The 17,042-nt window shown below is 32.1% G+C and overlaps 1 protein-coding gene across 1 annotated transcript in view; it reads right to left on the reverse strand.

The window, feature by feature from the left end:
* Positions 1-978: 978 nt before the first annotated feature.
* The window catches only part of EMC2 (ER membrane protein complex subunit 2), a 56,410-nt gene continuing 40,346 nt past the window's right edge, over positions 979-17,042 (reverse strand). The window contains exons 8-12 of the mRNA XM_052651785.1: positions 15,924-16,005; positions 15,018-15,128; positions 12,862-12,966; positions 4,093-4,180; positions 979-1,138 (exon numbers count right to left, since the gene is read on the reverse strand). Of these exons, the coding sequence (XP_052507745.1) occupies positions 4,094-4,180; positions 12,862-12,966; positions 15,018-15,128; positions 15,924-16,005 (385 nt within the window). The 3' untranslated portion in view covers positions 979-1,138; position 4,093. The remainder of the gene's footprint in view (positions 1,139-4,092; positions 4,181-12,861; positions 12,967-15,017; positions 15,129-15,923; positions 16,006-17,042) is intronic.

Consider the following 17,042-nt stretch of genomic DNA (forward strand, 5'->3'; position numbering starts at 1 on the left):
TTACAATTAAGAAAATCTGAATCTTCCTTCTTGGTTCTGATATCATATAGAAAGTCAAAGGTCACGTTTAAGGCATCAAAAGGGAAATAACTGACGAGTTTTAAAGAGAGGGAGGGTAAAAAGTTATTATTAGTGATGTTTTGTCACATTCTAATTGTGGTGATGAACTGACTGGGGGAAGTGATGATGATATCTAGCTACTGTTATAGTCCAGGAGTCAGATAATGGTAGCTTGGTCTAGGGTGCTGGTGGCAATAGAAATGGAGCAGAATTATACACTTGAGATGAGTCACAGAGCATAACAGGAATGGAACATGGCGATGATTTAAAAGACTGAAAATGTCCATTAGATTGGTGACATGGAACTAAACTATTTCAAAGGAACGATATGGAGTGAAGGGGGTGTTGGGGATGCCAGACTGGAGCATTTTAAAGAATGGGAAAATAGACATGAGTTCAACAAGTGAGGAAATCTGGCAGTAAAAAAAAAAACAAAAAAAAAAAAAAAAAAACAGAGAAATGAGTAGTAGCTGCAAGGGAATTGTGGAAATGAAGGAAGATGTTTTAAAAAGTGGTAGAAAATTGAGCATATTTTAGTGTTAATAGGAAAGAAACTAGCTGAAATAAAAAGAAAAAAGGTATAGTGAAGAAAAGAAAATAGTTTAAGGGCAAGTGTGAAGAAAAGAAATGAAGCTTTGGAAAAGTCAGGATGCTCTTGCAGCAGAAGAAAGGGTGGCAAATTCATGAAACTAAAGTATGGCTAAAGTATAAAATATGAGGAAGACAGTGGTGGGAAACAGCTCAAAAAAGAGTAGGGCTACTTTCTTCTACTCTAGGAGGAAAAGAAGTGAAGTTGCGCTCAAGAATATCTGACACAGTTTATGATCTCTCTTTTTCTCTGTGAAATAGTATGAGGGCTATGATAGCTAACTAGGGCTACCTTAATAAAGTACACAGAGGACTGAATGTCTTAAAACAACAGAAATTTATTTCATCATAGTTCTAAAGGCCAGAAATCCAAGATCAGGGTGTCAGCAGAGCTGGTTTCTTCTGAGGAAACACTCCTTGGCTTGTAGATGGACATCTTCTCTTCGTCTTTCCATGGTGCCTCCTCTGTATGTCTGTGTCCTAATCTCTCCTTATAAAGATATCAATCATATTGGATTAGGGCTCAGCAATATGACTCAATTTTACTTCATGACCACTTTAAAGACTCAATCTCCAAATAAAGTCACATTCAGAGGCACCAGGGATTAGAACTTCAAATATTAAATTGGGGTGGGGTAGGGAGAGGCACAATTCAACCTATAACAAGAGGTTACTTGCCAAGAATGAGAAGGGAGATAGGAGAAATTAGAAGTTCAAAGTGAGGAGGTTTGAAATAATTCTAAAACAGTTTGAAAATACTTCTCACACTGACTGTAAATGAATTATCTTTATTGGGTAATTTCCTTTACATTCAATTTAATTAAAAATGAAATTCTGGCTTAATTATTCCATTAAAAAATTGTTTCACAAGTCAGAAAATCTGAATTCTAGTCCTTTCTCAGCCACCAAGCAATGTCCCTTGGATACATCTGGCTCTCATCTTTATCAAAGAACAACAGGCTAGACATATGCCTTGGAATATACTAGAAAGAGGATTGATTTGGAAACCCCTGACATCCTAATCCTATTTCCTGCTCTGTCACAGAAGAGCTTAATTTCTCAGAACCTTACTTCTTCATCCTAAAATCAAGTGCAACTAAATCTCTCTAATGTCCCTTCTAAACTCTACTATAGTTCTTTGAATATAAGTGATGTTGCTTTGAGAATAAAGAGATTATAGCATTAAAAGAAAAAAATTCTTTGAAATATGTGATTAAAAAATTGTTTCCTTCTGGCATATTGAAATATTAATTCTCCATTTCAAATTTTTTCTATATCTTCTGTTCCCAAGTCAATGTTATTCTCAGGATTAAAGATATTCTAAATATGCCTTTTTCTCACCTCTGTTGGCTTAAATACTAGGTGTTGAGTTGGAACAAGATACTACTTCTTTTGTTATATTTAATTATCTACTTAACTTTAAATCATTAAATTCTGAAATAGCATCCCTCGAATGTCTAAAATAATAGTTCTGCATTTTAAAAAGAGCTTAATGGTGACTCATTAGTCAGAAACATATATGACTGAAGTAACAAAAAATACAAATAATGGCTTAATAATCAAGTTTATCTTTCTCACGTACTTAGTGCAGAAGCTGGCAATTACTCTTGTTGGTTCAGGTGTTCACCAATGCCATCAGGGACCCAGGGTCCTGATAATCTTTCTATGGAACCATTTTAGCTTTAATATTTATATATTTAATTAATTCTCAAACTTGTGATTTCATGCTTATAAGATTTGAAGTCTATAAATTATTACACATTAACAAGGTACTTAACAAATTAAAAATTTCTGGAAAGAAGGTGTTAAAATTAGAAAAAAAGTGAAACTAAAGGCTGACAGTTATAAAGGGCACTAAATTATTTATTACACAAATACTGCTGAAGTATACAGTACTCTAGTGACTCACAGAAGGACATTAGAGGGAAGAAAGGTAGTGGAATAATATGTGGCCACTATTTTCTTTATCTGAAATGGCTGACTATGTTGAAAATGGTGAATAAATTCATGGGCAAAAACAGTTTATCATGTGATAACAAATATTTAGTTAACAGGAATTATCTTCATAAGGGAAGAGTTATTTCACATTGCCCATTATCTATGGCAGAACAAAATGAAAAAAAATGCAAAATGAAAGAATTAGACTAGATGTGAAGTACAATTTGCTAACAGAATAACTCAAAAAATTAAAATGCTGATACTGACAATAGTTCTCTTCCTTCAGACTTCTACTTTGTCAATTCTTCTATGATCTCTATTTGCCCTACTGAGCACAATAGCAAGCATATCAGAGTTTCTGTATTACACTGGCAAGTAATTAAAAATTAAGTATATTTATACATGTAATATATAATTTATGCATGTAAATTATAAATTAATACTAATAATATTTGCCCTGAATGAACTGCCTATTTTAAAAACTATATTAAGTGTTTGAACTTAAAAGTCTGAATAAAGTGTTTTAACTTTCAGGTTCTATTTTACTGCAAAACACACCAAATACTACTAACAGTAGTGTAATGATTGTTCATTATAAAAAAGAGAAAAAAGAAAGAAATTGTAATTATTACTAAGGAGGTAATGAGATACAAGAATTATAAAATATTTGCTTCTACAAATAGTTTAGATTTTCTTATTTTTCCCTAAAGGAAAATAATTAAGCCATTGAAACTCCTTTCATCCCTATTATCTATGCTTTCTAAATAGCCCTTTAAATAATTTAGTGTTGAAAGCTGGATAAATATAACTTTCATAAGGGTTAAATTTGACTATCATAGCATACATGAACCTTAAACCATTTTATAGGTAAAAAATCTCAATTATGTCCCATAGCAAAACAAAATTTCATAAAATGATAATGCTGAACTTTGGAGAATGATATACTTTAACCAAGATCTATCAGAATAACATTATAGCATATAAAATAATAGCACACTGGAATGCAGAGCAAAATTCAACCTGACACTATAAAGAGAATGAAATAATTTACCAGCATTTTGCTTCTGTCAACTACATATGCTATGTATTTCCTACCACAAAAAAAAAGGAGTTAACTAGAAATTAAGCTTTATTATAACATATTCACTATTTGAACACAACAAAAAGAATCTAGAATTTTCATATGCAAGTTTAATAAATCATCAGTTTATTTAACAAGGTTATTTATATATTAGATTGTGGTTTAAGAGCAGTTATATATGTGTGATATGAAAAGAATGATGTTTCATCTGTAAGAATCTAGTTAAATCTCTTTTCCATGAGCTTTCCCCCTCTACCTGCTTAGCACTAAATGCCATTTCTAGGTTTATATAAACATATTCTTTACAACTGTCTTCTTAACAGAAAATCAATATATAAATAGCACTGGGCATCTAGTAAATAAGTCAAAAACCAGTGAGCTCAATTTTGCAGTTGTGAAATGTAATGTGAAAGAGTTTTTGAAACCTTAAGACTGGGTGATCTGCAGTGTTTCCAACATGTCTTCGACTGCCTTGAGAGAGTATTTGGTTTCCTTCTTACTTCGACCTGCAAACTAATTTTAAAAAATGCAATTAGGCTTAATTACAGTGGCAGGTACAAAATCACAATCTTACTTTCAAATTGTTAATGAGAGTTAACATTATTTTTATCACTAGCACAAAATCAAGTATGTTCTTTCTCTTCAGTAAAAAATAAAACTTGGGTTTTAAGAACATTTTCATTAAGGATTTATCTTCAACTGAAGTATAAAAATTTCCCTGTAAAATTGACTAGTTTAAATGTTTAAGTAGCATGATAATCTATAAAAACATATATTTGATTTTCAAACTATCCTACCTTTTCAGACCAAAAAACCTTTATGAAATAAAAAGCATAATTTAGAAACAAAATTGTATTTGTGCAGGAGGGACCATTTCTACTTGTGTGACCTCTAATAAAATTTTTACAATTTCAAATAAAGATAAAATATAAATGTAAAGTATTGCTATTTAACAGTTTAAAGTTGTAAGGTTTCTCTAAAATTTTTTACAGTAGGTTTCAATTTTTTTTTAATTTTCCAGTTTTATTAGTTGACTACATAACATCATGTTTCTGTAGTGAAAAGCTATCAAATAAAACTCTATGCTATATGTTGAAGTAATATAAACATGTTTTAAAGAATGTATTTCTAGTTTATTAAGTCATAATTTATTTCATAATACCAAATTGGGAATGGATTTTACAATGAGAACAAAACACAGGGTATTAAATACTATCTTTGAATATTCAAAAAAATTCATGACTTACTAAAATTCAATATAATACATAATCAGTGGGGAAAATACTGTTGAATACTCCATGCTGATTTCAAAATGTGTTTTCTAACTACACTGACAATTCCCATCATTTATCAGTTTGACTTAACACTACAGATTTACTAGATAAGCATGTTTCCTTGGAAAGGTAGGGGAAGATTGATTATATCTATATTACCTATTTTTCCTCTGGTTAAAGTATTGATCAACATTTTCTACTAGCAACATACAATATTTTCAAGTTAACATCCAAGCACTCAGTATACTTTCAAGTGACTGATCTTTCCTTCAGATACCAATGCTGTCTTAAGTACTTAGTACTTGATTTATGATGTGTTCCTTCTCTTTTGTAATTAACTTAATTTGGCAAACTTCATGTGACCTGTTGAGAAAGATTAAGTGATCAAGCACAGGTAACATCATAGAGGAAATAGGCTTCAGGAATTGCTAACCTGCCTCTGACCTCCTAGACTGCAGTTTAACATGATCATTCTCCTAGTTCCTAAACCACTAATGTCTGTAGCTGAATACTGATTTGACAGGGTAACTATTAATAAAGGAGATTTCTAGAGGAAATGCCAGGGAAAGAAAAAAACTTCTCATAAGAATCAAGATCACTTTGCCTTTTATAAGACATTACTAATTTAAGGAATCCAAATGCTGAATATTCAGGTCATAATTAGAAACTATGGCAATACCACATTTAAAACTTTGCCCTTTCATAATTTCCCCTGGTGAGTAAAGGATGTGGAGTGTGCTTATTATTTCTATTACCTAGTTGATAGAATCACTTTCACAAGGACTCACCAAGAACAGAAAGCCTTTCTTTTACCACTGCCTACCCAAAGTAAACAAGAATGGTCCTAATCAGATATTTAAAGGTCTAATTCTAAGAAAAAGCATTCTGGGGGAGGCATAAAATAGGACACTAATTTTCAAAATGGAAAATAAAAATGAAAAAATTATGTAGTGCTGAAGTCATACCAAGTATTTTAACATATAGCATTTTTTTTGGTTTGTACTTAAATGTTATAAAAATAATAATAAACACAAATTTGTGATTTTTAAAATTAGCTTATTTTAGAAAACCACCTACAAAGATTGTCTATCAATGATACTGATTAGTGCAATTCAGAATAAGCCAAACTGACTTATCTGTGTCAGAACAAATAAAAAGAAAGTTGGAAATATAAATCTATCACTTCAAATTTTACCTGACATGCAATTATTTTGTCTATTCTAGAATTATATGGCAATTTAACTGATTAAGCTGGAATCCTATTTTTCCCTCAAATCATGATTTAATTTTCTATTTCCCAAAAGCATAGTAACAGGATCACCTCAGTAATCATAAATTACATATGCACAGACAAAATTAACAGAGTACCAAAGAAGCACTTATCTGGAAAATTATTTTGAGTAGGTTAACATTAAAGTTTTTCATGAGCATTAATCAAACTTGCCTGCCTCTACTGAACATGCTAAACCAATTACCTAATTAAAGAACAAGTAGCAGCCATATTCTGTTTCATTAAGTAAAAACAAAGACAGAAAGAAGTTCTTAAGATCTCATTTTCTCTAATTTTTAAATGCCTAGAAAAACATTACAATAAGGAATACTTACTATATACTTTATACTTGTTTATATGGCTAGACACATCATAAAGTTCTCAATTAGATCCCAGAGATTTATACTACTAAAACATCAATCTCTGAAAGTCATATTGTAGCTTTCCACATTAATCACTAATTTTGCATTTTTATTTTTCATAGATTTTTAAGTAAACTCTTTTTTCATCATTTCCTGATGGTTCTTAAAGAAAATTCACCAGAAAGCTCACTCAAATAATAAAAACGTATCAAATTCAAAGGTAAATGATTTCTTCATTGTGATAACTAGGATAAGCTGGGCTAACATTCACAAATTCACATAATTTGTGGAAAATAATATGGGTGAACAAAGTAGTAAGATAAATAAAATGGAGTAGTGGATAGATGAATCTCCAAAACATGGTGAGTGAAAAAAGCCAGGAATGAAATGCATAACCAATTATCTCATTTATATATAAAGTTCTGTCAAATCAGTGCTATTCTGCAGTGTGGAATGGGGCTGACTGCAAGGTGGCAGAGGCGTACTTTCTTGGGTGATGGAAACTGTACACCTTGAATGGGGCAGTGGTGAGAGAGAAGTATAATTTGTCAAAACTCAACTGTACACCTAAAATGTTTGCATGTTACTGTATATAAATTATACCTCAATAAAATAGATAAAAAGACAAAGGCAAAATAAAACCAAAAGATATTTGACCACATATTTTTCTTCTCAATGAGAGGTGAAATATTATATCCCCTGAATCTGGGTTGACCATGTAACTTCTTTTGCTCAAAGGAATATTAGCAATATGTGACACAGGCAGATTTCAAAATGCCCTTGTGCACTGGAGTTCACCTGTTCACTGCTCCAGGAACCCTGCAACTTATTCATGTGAGCAAGTCCAAGTTAGCTTGCAAAGTGAAAAATATTTACTACAAGGCCCTGCATTCCCAGCTGACAGAGACCAACCACCAGATATTTAACTGAGGCCATCAACCAACCACTGGCATGGGGCAGGAAAAAAATAAAGCCCACTGGAGACTAGTAGAATTACTCAACTGAGCCCAAGCCTACACGACACCTACAGATATAAGCAAGTAAGTTATTATTTTAAACCAATACGATAGCAAAGGGCAATGGATACAAATATTCATGAAATCTGATTCACAGAAAGAAAACCAAAACCTACTGTAGAAAAAGCACAGAGATGAAAGCCTGAAAAGCACTGACATATTTTACTTAAAACTCACTACTAGTATCTAGAGGCAAAATAAATTTTACATAGTAGGTGGTTCCTAGTTGAGGGGTATTTTAGGCTGCTACACAGAAATCTGACATTATCAACTGAGAGATGTCATCTTCCTGGAGTGGTATCCAAGATGACAGAAACTGATAAATGGTCTTTATACTATCCTTTCCTTAGACAAGAAAAGGCAATTTGGAAAGGAAAGATGTGTAAAGCACCACCGGGTATCATGGAGTATAGTGCGAAAGTCAAAAACAGGGAGAAAGATGGGGGAAAAATAAAACCCAAACAAAATGAAACTCTAAATTCGGTTACTATGGAAAGCTTTGGGCTCGAAACAGAAAACCAAGCGAGGGCAGGATGTCATCTTGCTCACATGAGAAAATAAACCAAAGGGAGATGGAAACAACTGCAGTTTCAGAAACACTTACCCCTGATATTTCTCTATAAAGGCAGTACATTGAAGCCATTATGAGCATCAAATTTGGAGTCAGACTGACTCAGATTGCCTTAATTTCCTCATTTGTAAAATAGGAAAAGTACTTTTCTTACAATAAACTTTCTGTTTACTGTTATAACTGTTATGGTTGTTACTGTTAATGTAATTGAGATTAAGTGAACTTAGAGCATGCAATTAGTAAGCACAATACAGTGTGTATAACGGTGATATGGTGAAATATACATATCAACTCCTTTAATACTTAGAAAAGTTTTATTATGCCCATCTTGCAGATGAAAAGCTAGGCCCAGAGATGCCATGTAATTTGTCCAAGGCCACATAACTAATAAATGTCAGAGAAAAACTCTGAAGCCAGAAGATACAGATCTAGCATCTGTGTTCTCTCTCAACTATTTATATAAGGTACTAGCTTCAACAGAATGGGACTCAATGACAGAAAACAGAGACAAAAATACTGGAAAGCTGCATAGGAGGAAACTGACACCTATTTTTACATCATATGTAAAAAATAGGAGGAAACTGACACCTATTTTTACATCAGATGTAAAAATCAATTCCAAAAGGACTGTGGATCTTAATGTGAAAAGTAGAAGAAAAAAAACTCCAAAACACACAAGATTATCTTTATGATCATTAGCAAATAATTTCTTAAGCAGAATACAAAAAGCACAAACCATCAAGGAAATGATTATGTAGAAGATAATCTTCAGAACTTTTTTCATCAAAATCATTTGAGACTGACTGCAACAAAGGAGTTAAAAAGATATGCTACATTTTCCAGTGGTCATGTATGGATGTGAGAGTTGGACTGTGAAGAAAGCTGAGCACTGAAGAACTGATGCTTTTGAACTGTGGTGTTGGAGAAGACTCTTGAGAGTCCCTTGGACTGCAAGGAGATCCAACCAGTCCATCCTAAAGGAGATCAGTCCTGGGTGTTCATTGGAAGGACTGATGCTGAAGCTGAAACTCCAGTACTTTGGCCACCTCATGAGAAGAGTTGACTCATTGGAAAAGACCTTGATGCTGGGAGGGATTGGGGGCAGGAGGAGAAGGGGACGACAGAGGATGAGATGGCTGGATGGCATCATCGATTTGATGCACATGAGTTTGGGTGAACTCCGGGAGTTGGTGATGGACAGGGAGGCCTGGCATGCTGTGATTCATGGTGTCGCAAAGAGTTGGACATGACTGAGCAACTGAACTGACTGACACATATAAGGAAAAAAAGGCCCATAATCAAAATGCTAAAAAACAAGATAAAAAATCATAAACCAATGGAAAACACAGACTTCATAAAAGAAGATATCCAAACAACCATAAAAATATGAAAAAGTATTCAACCTCACTGGTCATCAGGGAAATATGAAATAAGATGAAGATACCACTACACATACATCATAATGACTAATTACAAAACCTAACAGAAGGAAGTGTTGGTGAGAATGTGCAACTATGAGAACTCTCAAACACTGCTGATGGGACTATAAACAAGTAACCTGGAAAACCAGCTTAATCTACTTCACTTAGATATATGTACATCCTATGACTCAGTATTTCACTCTAAGGTATACTCCCATCAGAAATACTTGTACATATACTCCAAGAGATCTGCACAGCAATATCAGTGCAGTGTCATTCATAATAGCCCCAAACAGGAAATAATCCAAATGCCTATAAACAGCTGACTAAATACAGTATGTTCATACAATAAACTACAATGAAAATGAATGAACTACACACTTAAATCTCATAAATAGTGAATAGGCCAGACAAAATACATACACAGTGTTTCATTCCACAAAGTCCAAAAAAAGCCAAGACTATGGGATTATAAATTCATACTTTTGAGAGGGACAGAAGTAGAATTTGAAAAAAGTTATAAGGTTTGGGGTGATATAATGTTTCTATTTATTGTCTGGATACATTGACTTGTGTAATTCATTGGAATGTACCTTTGTGACTTGGTTTTTTTTTTCCTATGTATGTTATAATTTAATAAAAATTGATTTTAGAAATATAGTCATACCATGTAAAAAAAAACCAATGAGAAGCTAGCTGTTTCCCCAAAATATCTTAAAAACAATGATGTACTTCGCATACTATTATTTTCATATTATCCAAGTCTTTTTTTTTTTAATTTTTATTTTTACTTTATCTTACTTTACAGTACTGTTATTTTTAAATCACAAACTACCTCTTCCTCCCTGACTCATACTCCCCTGCCTAAGCCTACTCTGTGTGGAACCCCATTACAGATCTGAGCTATCCCAACCTCCATTTGAAGAAGCACAGCCTAGCTAATACTTATAAATATTCTGACTTGCAATATGCCAACAGTTTTATTATATATAATAAAACTATACAAAGGTGACTAAATAGTGTGATTGCAGGGTGATAAATTATTTTAATCTCCCCAATCAGGAGTACAAAAACAAAGAACACCAAAACTAAACCAAAATAACAAGACACAATTTCAACAAAGACATCTTTAAAAAATATATATATATATGTGTATGTATATATATATAGCAATCCTTCAAAACCCTAAAAGGTTGTTATTAATATATTAATATTACTGATAGTAGTAGGACCTACAAAAGCTCAACAGCTATGTGGGAGGCACAAGAGGATGCAAAAGAGGACACCTTAGTATTCTCTAAGCCACAGAAATGAAAAGAATATGAACTGCTGCTGCTGCTGCTAAGTCACTTCAGCTGTGTCCAATTCTGTGTGACCCCATAGACGGCAGCCCACCAGGCTCCCCCATCCCTGGGATTCTCCAGGCAAGAACACTGGAGTGGGCTGCCATTGCCTTCTCCAATGCATGAAAGTGAAAAGTGAAAGTGAAGTTGCTCAGTCGTGTCCGACCCTTAGCGACCCCATGGACTGCAGTCCACCAGGCTCCTTCGTTCATGGGATTTTCCAGGCAAGAGTACTGGAGTGGGTTGCCATTGCCATCCCCAGAATATGAACTGATGAATCAGCAAATGGTTTGTAAAATCAGGACAGTCTCAAAGCCTCCAAATCAAAGTATAAAAAACTGCATGCAGATGTGACACTAAACAAATCTATCAATAATGGCCTAAGACCTCAAGTCCCTGAAATATCCAGCAAATACCCTCTTCTGGAAGGTAAAAAAACTTCATACTGAAGGAAAACTTCTGAAACTGAAACCAAATTGAATAGGTCAGAAACACTGAAGTTAAGAGGGAGACATGATTCAGATAAGGGGAAAAGGGGAAGCTGGGAGGTAGTGATGCTCAGGGCAAGCAAATCCCAGGAGAAACAACAAAATGTAACGTTTAAAACTGAGAACACCTCAAAATTAAAGACCTGAAGACCAACAGTGGTAGAATACAGAAAGGCTGAAGCCAGAAATATCATTATGAACCAGACTGGATATATAGAAAGGTCATATGTGAGTTCTCTGTTTCAAAGAGAAAGTATATAAAGACCAAGCTGGGAAAATTATCCTGTCCTATCTCCAACTCCCCTTAGACCATAAAAACAATCTCTTAATAGCCCAGAAAAACTATCTTATTTAAATGCAGAGAACAAAAAGAATATGCACTAACCCCATAAAAAATTACTATGAAGAAAAAGAAGAGAATAAAACATGGGAAATGACAGAAATATTAAAAAAAAACGGAGGAATAATACAGGCAGTGGGAAAGGAGATCCAGTAAACTTATAATTGGAAACCTGAAAAAGAAAACTTAAGCAATCAAGCAAAATAATTCAAAATAATTATTCTAAAAAAACAACTTTTCTCAAATTAAGAGGAGTGAATCCAAATATTAAAAAGGTTTACAGTATATTTGGGGAAACTGACCCAAGAATAACCAACCAAACGTTATTATAGTAAAATTATTGGATTTTAAAGATAAAAAATTCCTTTCGAAAACCAGATGATAAGTTCAAGTCACTTATTACAGAAAGAAAATCAGGATGGCATCAAACTTGCTTTGACAGCAATATTCTACCCTAAAATAAATAAATAAATAAATAAAAACAGAACAATATGTTTAATACTTAGGTAAATGTACTTAATAGCCAAAGGATGTAAAGAAGTCAAACTGGGCTTCAAATATAGACTATAGATGGATAAATTACAAATATGCAAGATATAAGCAGATGTGTTTTTCCATGAATCCTTCCTGAAGAATCTCCTAGGGATGAGCTTCAGAAAACTAAGAAATGTGTGGAGACATTTCAGGTAAGATCTGACTGGAAGCAGAGTACATAAACTTTGTTACACAGTTTTGTCAGTTTACTTTTGGGCTTTCTTTCCTCCGTTTTTATTATTTGAGGTATCTCTGCTTATAAATTCACATACCCAATCTGCCTCTGAAATGCATCATGCAATTTATTTATCCTTTCTGGATTTTTAGAATTACCTTTTATCTGCCAAATGCAGAACTGCTGAGATGATAAGGCTCTTTATGGGATCATAAAAGTAATAAACTCCTTTTGAGGAAAAAAATATGTGATCCTACAAGTTAATTCTACACAGTTAAAACACATTTGCTAAAGACCCAAAAGTATAAAAGTTCAATGATAGACACCTGGCTTTATAACTTGTGGAAAAATAAACAACTATAACTGACCTATGGGATAATATAAAATTATCAGTACTAACCTGATAAGCTCTGTTTATTTGACTGGCTGCCCAACTAGCATATTTCATGTTGTCTTTTTTTGTTTTTGCACTTGCTTTTGGATTAGAAGCAATATGACTTGCAGACTAAAAACAAACAAAAACAATTAAAAACAATTTTATTCCTTTTATATAGCCAAGACAATCAAAAGGTCATAGCTGCAATGGGCTGATAATTAAGAGTTTTTTAAAACTGTGCAGTTTTTAAAGCAAAGTTGAATAAATTAGTGTTTACAAGTGAAAACATATTTTCAAACAGAATAATCCAAAGAAGTGATAGCTTAAATAACATCTAAAATTATTTTATTAGTTATCTACCATCACTCTGGAAGGTAAAATTTCATTATCACTTAAATACTATAGGATATTACTGGTATAATTTTTTGTAACTGAATTACTTCAGTTTTTCTATTTCAGAATTATAGAATTACTATTAACATAAGGAACCTCAAAAACGATTTAATCCTATTTCCTACATTAACAGGTGAAAAACAATGAAGTCCAAAAGGAGTAAACTGACTTAAAGTAAGTTAACAAAAGTCTTAGAAACAAAGAGATCATCACTTCCAATCTATTTCTGTTTTCACTATACCAACAGTTTCCAAACTGTGTTCCATAACCAATCAAACTCACCCTTTCCTTTTTAAAAACTGTATTTAAACAAAGGGCTGGTACTCTGGGAGCCATGAAAGAATCTGTAAACCTTCATAATCATATTCTAATTTTTAATTGTATGTATTTCTGGTAAGAGAAAGATTTAACTTTTATCTTATGCTTAAATATATCTTATTCTTAAGAGGATCTGTTCATTGTGGTTTCTTTTATACCTAGCCTATGCTATAAGCTTTTTCCTCCTGTCTTCTTCTCTGTCACTAAGGAATTTATATGCCAAAATCTGATTTTTAAACTTTTATGTCTTTAATGTTACCTTTTCAGTATGAATGTCAGCAAGTGCAGTAGTTAAGAAAATGTCTCTGGAGTCACTCTGGAGTCAACTGCCTGAACTGGAATCCCAGCTCAATCTTTCAGTAGCTTGTGTTCAACCTTGGGCAAATTAATCAGAACGCTCTGTATCTTAGTTTCACTTTCCATGAAATGGTAGTATTAATAATAATGTACCTTCTCAAATAGTTGATGTGAGAATTTAATAATTTACAATAAAGACAGAGCTCATAACAGAGCCTGACACATAAAGTGCTGTGTACTTTTACTATTTAATAATTCATTACCTATTTTTAAAAATTAGCATTTAATGTATTTGGTAAAAATAGACATTGCTACCGTATTGTATCTACAAGCTACTATAGCTGGCACTGGTAGAATCCAGAAGCAGTTTTTTTGAAACTCCTTTTACCTGTTTAATAATTCTATTTTGCCATTTCTTTGCTGAAAATTATTTCATTTATGTTTCTTCCTGTCTCCATTTCTACAATCAATTCTTTTTCACTAGGCTCCAATAAAACATTCATCCAAAAGTCCATGAAAACACTAAAATAAATTAAAATTTCAAAGAACTGGCCTATTAACGAAGTTTATTTTTATAGTCATTCTGACTGTAGAAAGGAGCTCATTTTATTTAATTTTGAAGTTCAGCAAATTCTTCCTCTAGTTACCATAGCTATTGCTAATTGACTTTTTCTAAGCTCATCATTTGGCATACATAAACGTAAGAAATATTTAATTACATGCCTGCCATAAATAATTTCCAAACTGTTTGTCTATATCATAAAAAAAATTTTAATTTGGCACTAGAAATTTTACTTCTAATATATCTTTTATTTAAAAATATATCAAACAATTATAATTTAAGAAAATTAATACAATGTTGGGCATAAGCCCAAGAATAACAAAACAAGAAATACATAACATAGCTTTGTATCTGCTACTATTTAATTTTACAAAAACAGATTTAAATTCTGGTAAAAGACAATTTACAATGAAATGTCAAATAGCTAGGCTCTGTTATCATTCAAAAATATAACTGCCTTATAACCTGTTGCTCATAATTAACTAGAGGAAAAACATCATATGCTTATCAATGAAATACCAAAAAAAAAAGCAAAAGTGATAAACTTGGACAGGTAATGCACTTTAAATGACATTTCATAAAATAACATTAAACATGTACCTCAACTCACCATGTAAAGTCCAAACAAAGCTCTCATATTTCTGTTGTTCAGTTTCAATGCCTGTGCAAAATACTTTCTTGAAAGTTCGAGATTTTCAAGTCCACCTTGGGTATATTTAACCTGTTAAAAATTACAGAGTGCTGAAACCTGTTTATTTTACTACTTTGAAATATAGCATGCTTCATCATACCATAGGCATTAGTAACTGAAACAGATATTTCTGTAAACAAATGCAAGCTGTTAAAAGAATTCATCTTAAAGTTGTAGAGCTAATCTAAATTTTAAGTATAACCTACTTCCCAAAACCATTCTACGAACATCAAGGATCACTGAGTAGTTTTTAAAATTAAAAACTGTTGCCAATATAAAAAAGCCAGCCTTGCAAATGCTTTACAACTTTATATTTTCTATTACTATACTAGCATTATAAACCTAAAATTCATTCTAACTTGTCCTTTCCTAGTTCCATTGACATTCCTTAACAATGAAGTCCTTTTAACCTTACAGGAGTCAACTGTATTGCTATTCTTAACAGTTAAGTTCCCAAAATAATGACCTTAATATAAATTTCCTAAAATATGGATGTAAAAGTCATAATCATTGTAAATGCCTTAAAAGCCATTAAATGGTGATAACTGTGACATAATTCATAATTTAAAAAGAATATACTACGCAATTAAAAAATACAATTAAAAAAGAATTTCACTATTTTAAACAAGGGCATTTAACTGAAAAATCAGTATTTCCATTACAATATTAACAATTTAAAACTTTTACTTTCACAAATCAATTTTCATAATATGTCTTAAATATTTATATACTTGCTTGACATTAAGGACATATTCTTAGTTCCACAGTAATATATAATACCAACAGAAATAAAATCACGTACAACTAGTTTTTGAAAACACTTACTTCGGCATACTGCTGACAGTATAAGTGGTTGTAAGGATTAGTCATCATAAGCTCCTCTAAACAAAAGGCTGCTTTAGCATAGCTGAAAAACATCAATTTTAAAAGTCATAAATAGTATCTCAGTTACACCTTAAAATGATTTTAAAACAATTTTAGTGATATTATCCATTTTATTCCCCAAATAACTTAAAGTTTTATTAATAAAGTACTTATCTTGAATTTGTAAATACAAATAATATCACGTTTTTTTACTGTTTTTTAACGAAATGGATAAACAGAAGCTTAAATCCTAAAGCAGTCTATGATCAAAAGACATTACAGTTTTAAAATTGGGTCACTACAATGACATTCAAACATTATTAACAACATAGCCTTCAAGATCCTGGATCAGTTTATACATAAAATAAGTTCCAGAAATCCACTGATAATTTAATATTCAAATAGCTAAAGTATGATGAGGAATAAACATTTTATTAAATATTCTCTATTCATTAAAAATCTTTCACAGACATGTATTTACCAACCTATTCAAGTTAGTGGTTTTGATATGCATTCTACTACTACTTAATCATGTGGCAGAGAAACAAAATCTTTCCTGAAAAACGTAAAGAAAAAACTGCCACAAAGAGCTATGGAAAAATAGCTTTATCCTACATGACTATAATTTACCCCTTAATGTATTTTATATGTTTAGGTCATGTAAATATCCTTAATATTTACAGGAAATTCTAAAGAACACAGGTATTAAAGATTCAGTCCCAGTGAGGAAGTAATGACATTGTAACAGAAAAAAGGCTACTAAAATTAATTTTGACATTTGTCAATATAAAAAGGTACCTATTTTACACTAATGTCTGAAATACTCACTTTTCAAAATATGTAGGCTGTTTTTTCACGCGTGCAAAACTAATAATAGCTAACTGTTTTTATGTGTTTATTATGTATCATGTACTTCTCTGGCTGTTACAAATATTAACTCATTTAATTCCACCAATACCTTAGGAAATAAGCAGAAAACCTATACTCTTGACTACTAAGCATACTGCTTATATGCACTACACACTACAATGAAAAATTGTGGTGGTGATGGTACCTAAGAATATGTCAATGGTAACATAA

Source organism: Budorcas taxicolor, chromosome 14 (assembly GCF_023091745.1).
Source record: "Budorcas taxicolor isolate Tak-1 chromosome 14, Takin1.1, whole genome shotgun sequence".
Lineage (NCBI taxonomy): Eukaryota > Metazoa > Chordata > Mammalia > Artiodactyla > Bovidae > Budorcas > Budorcas taxicolor.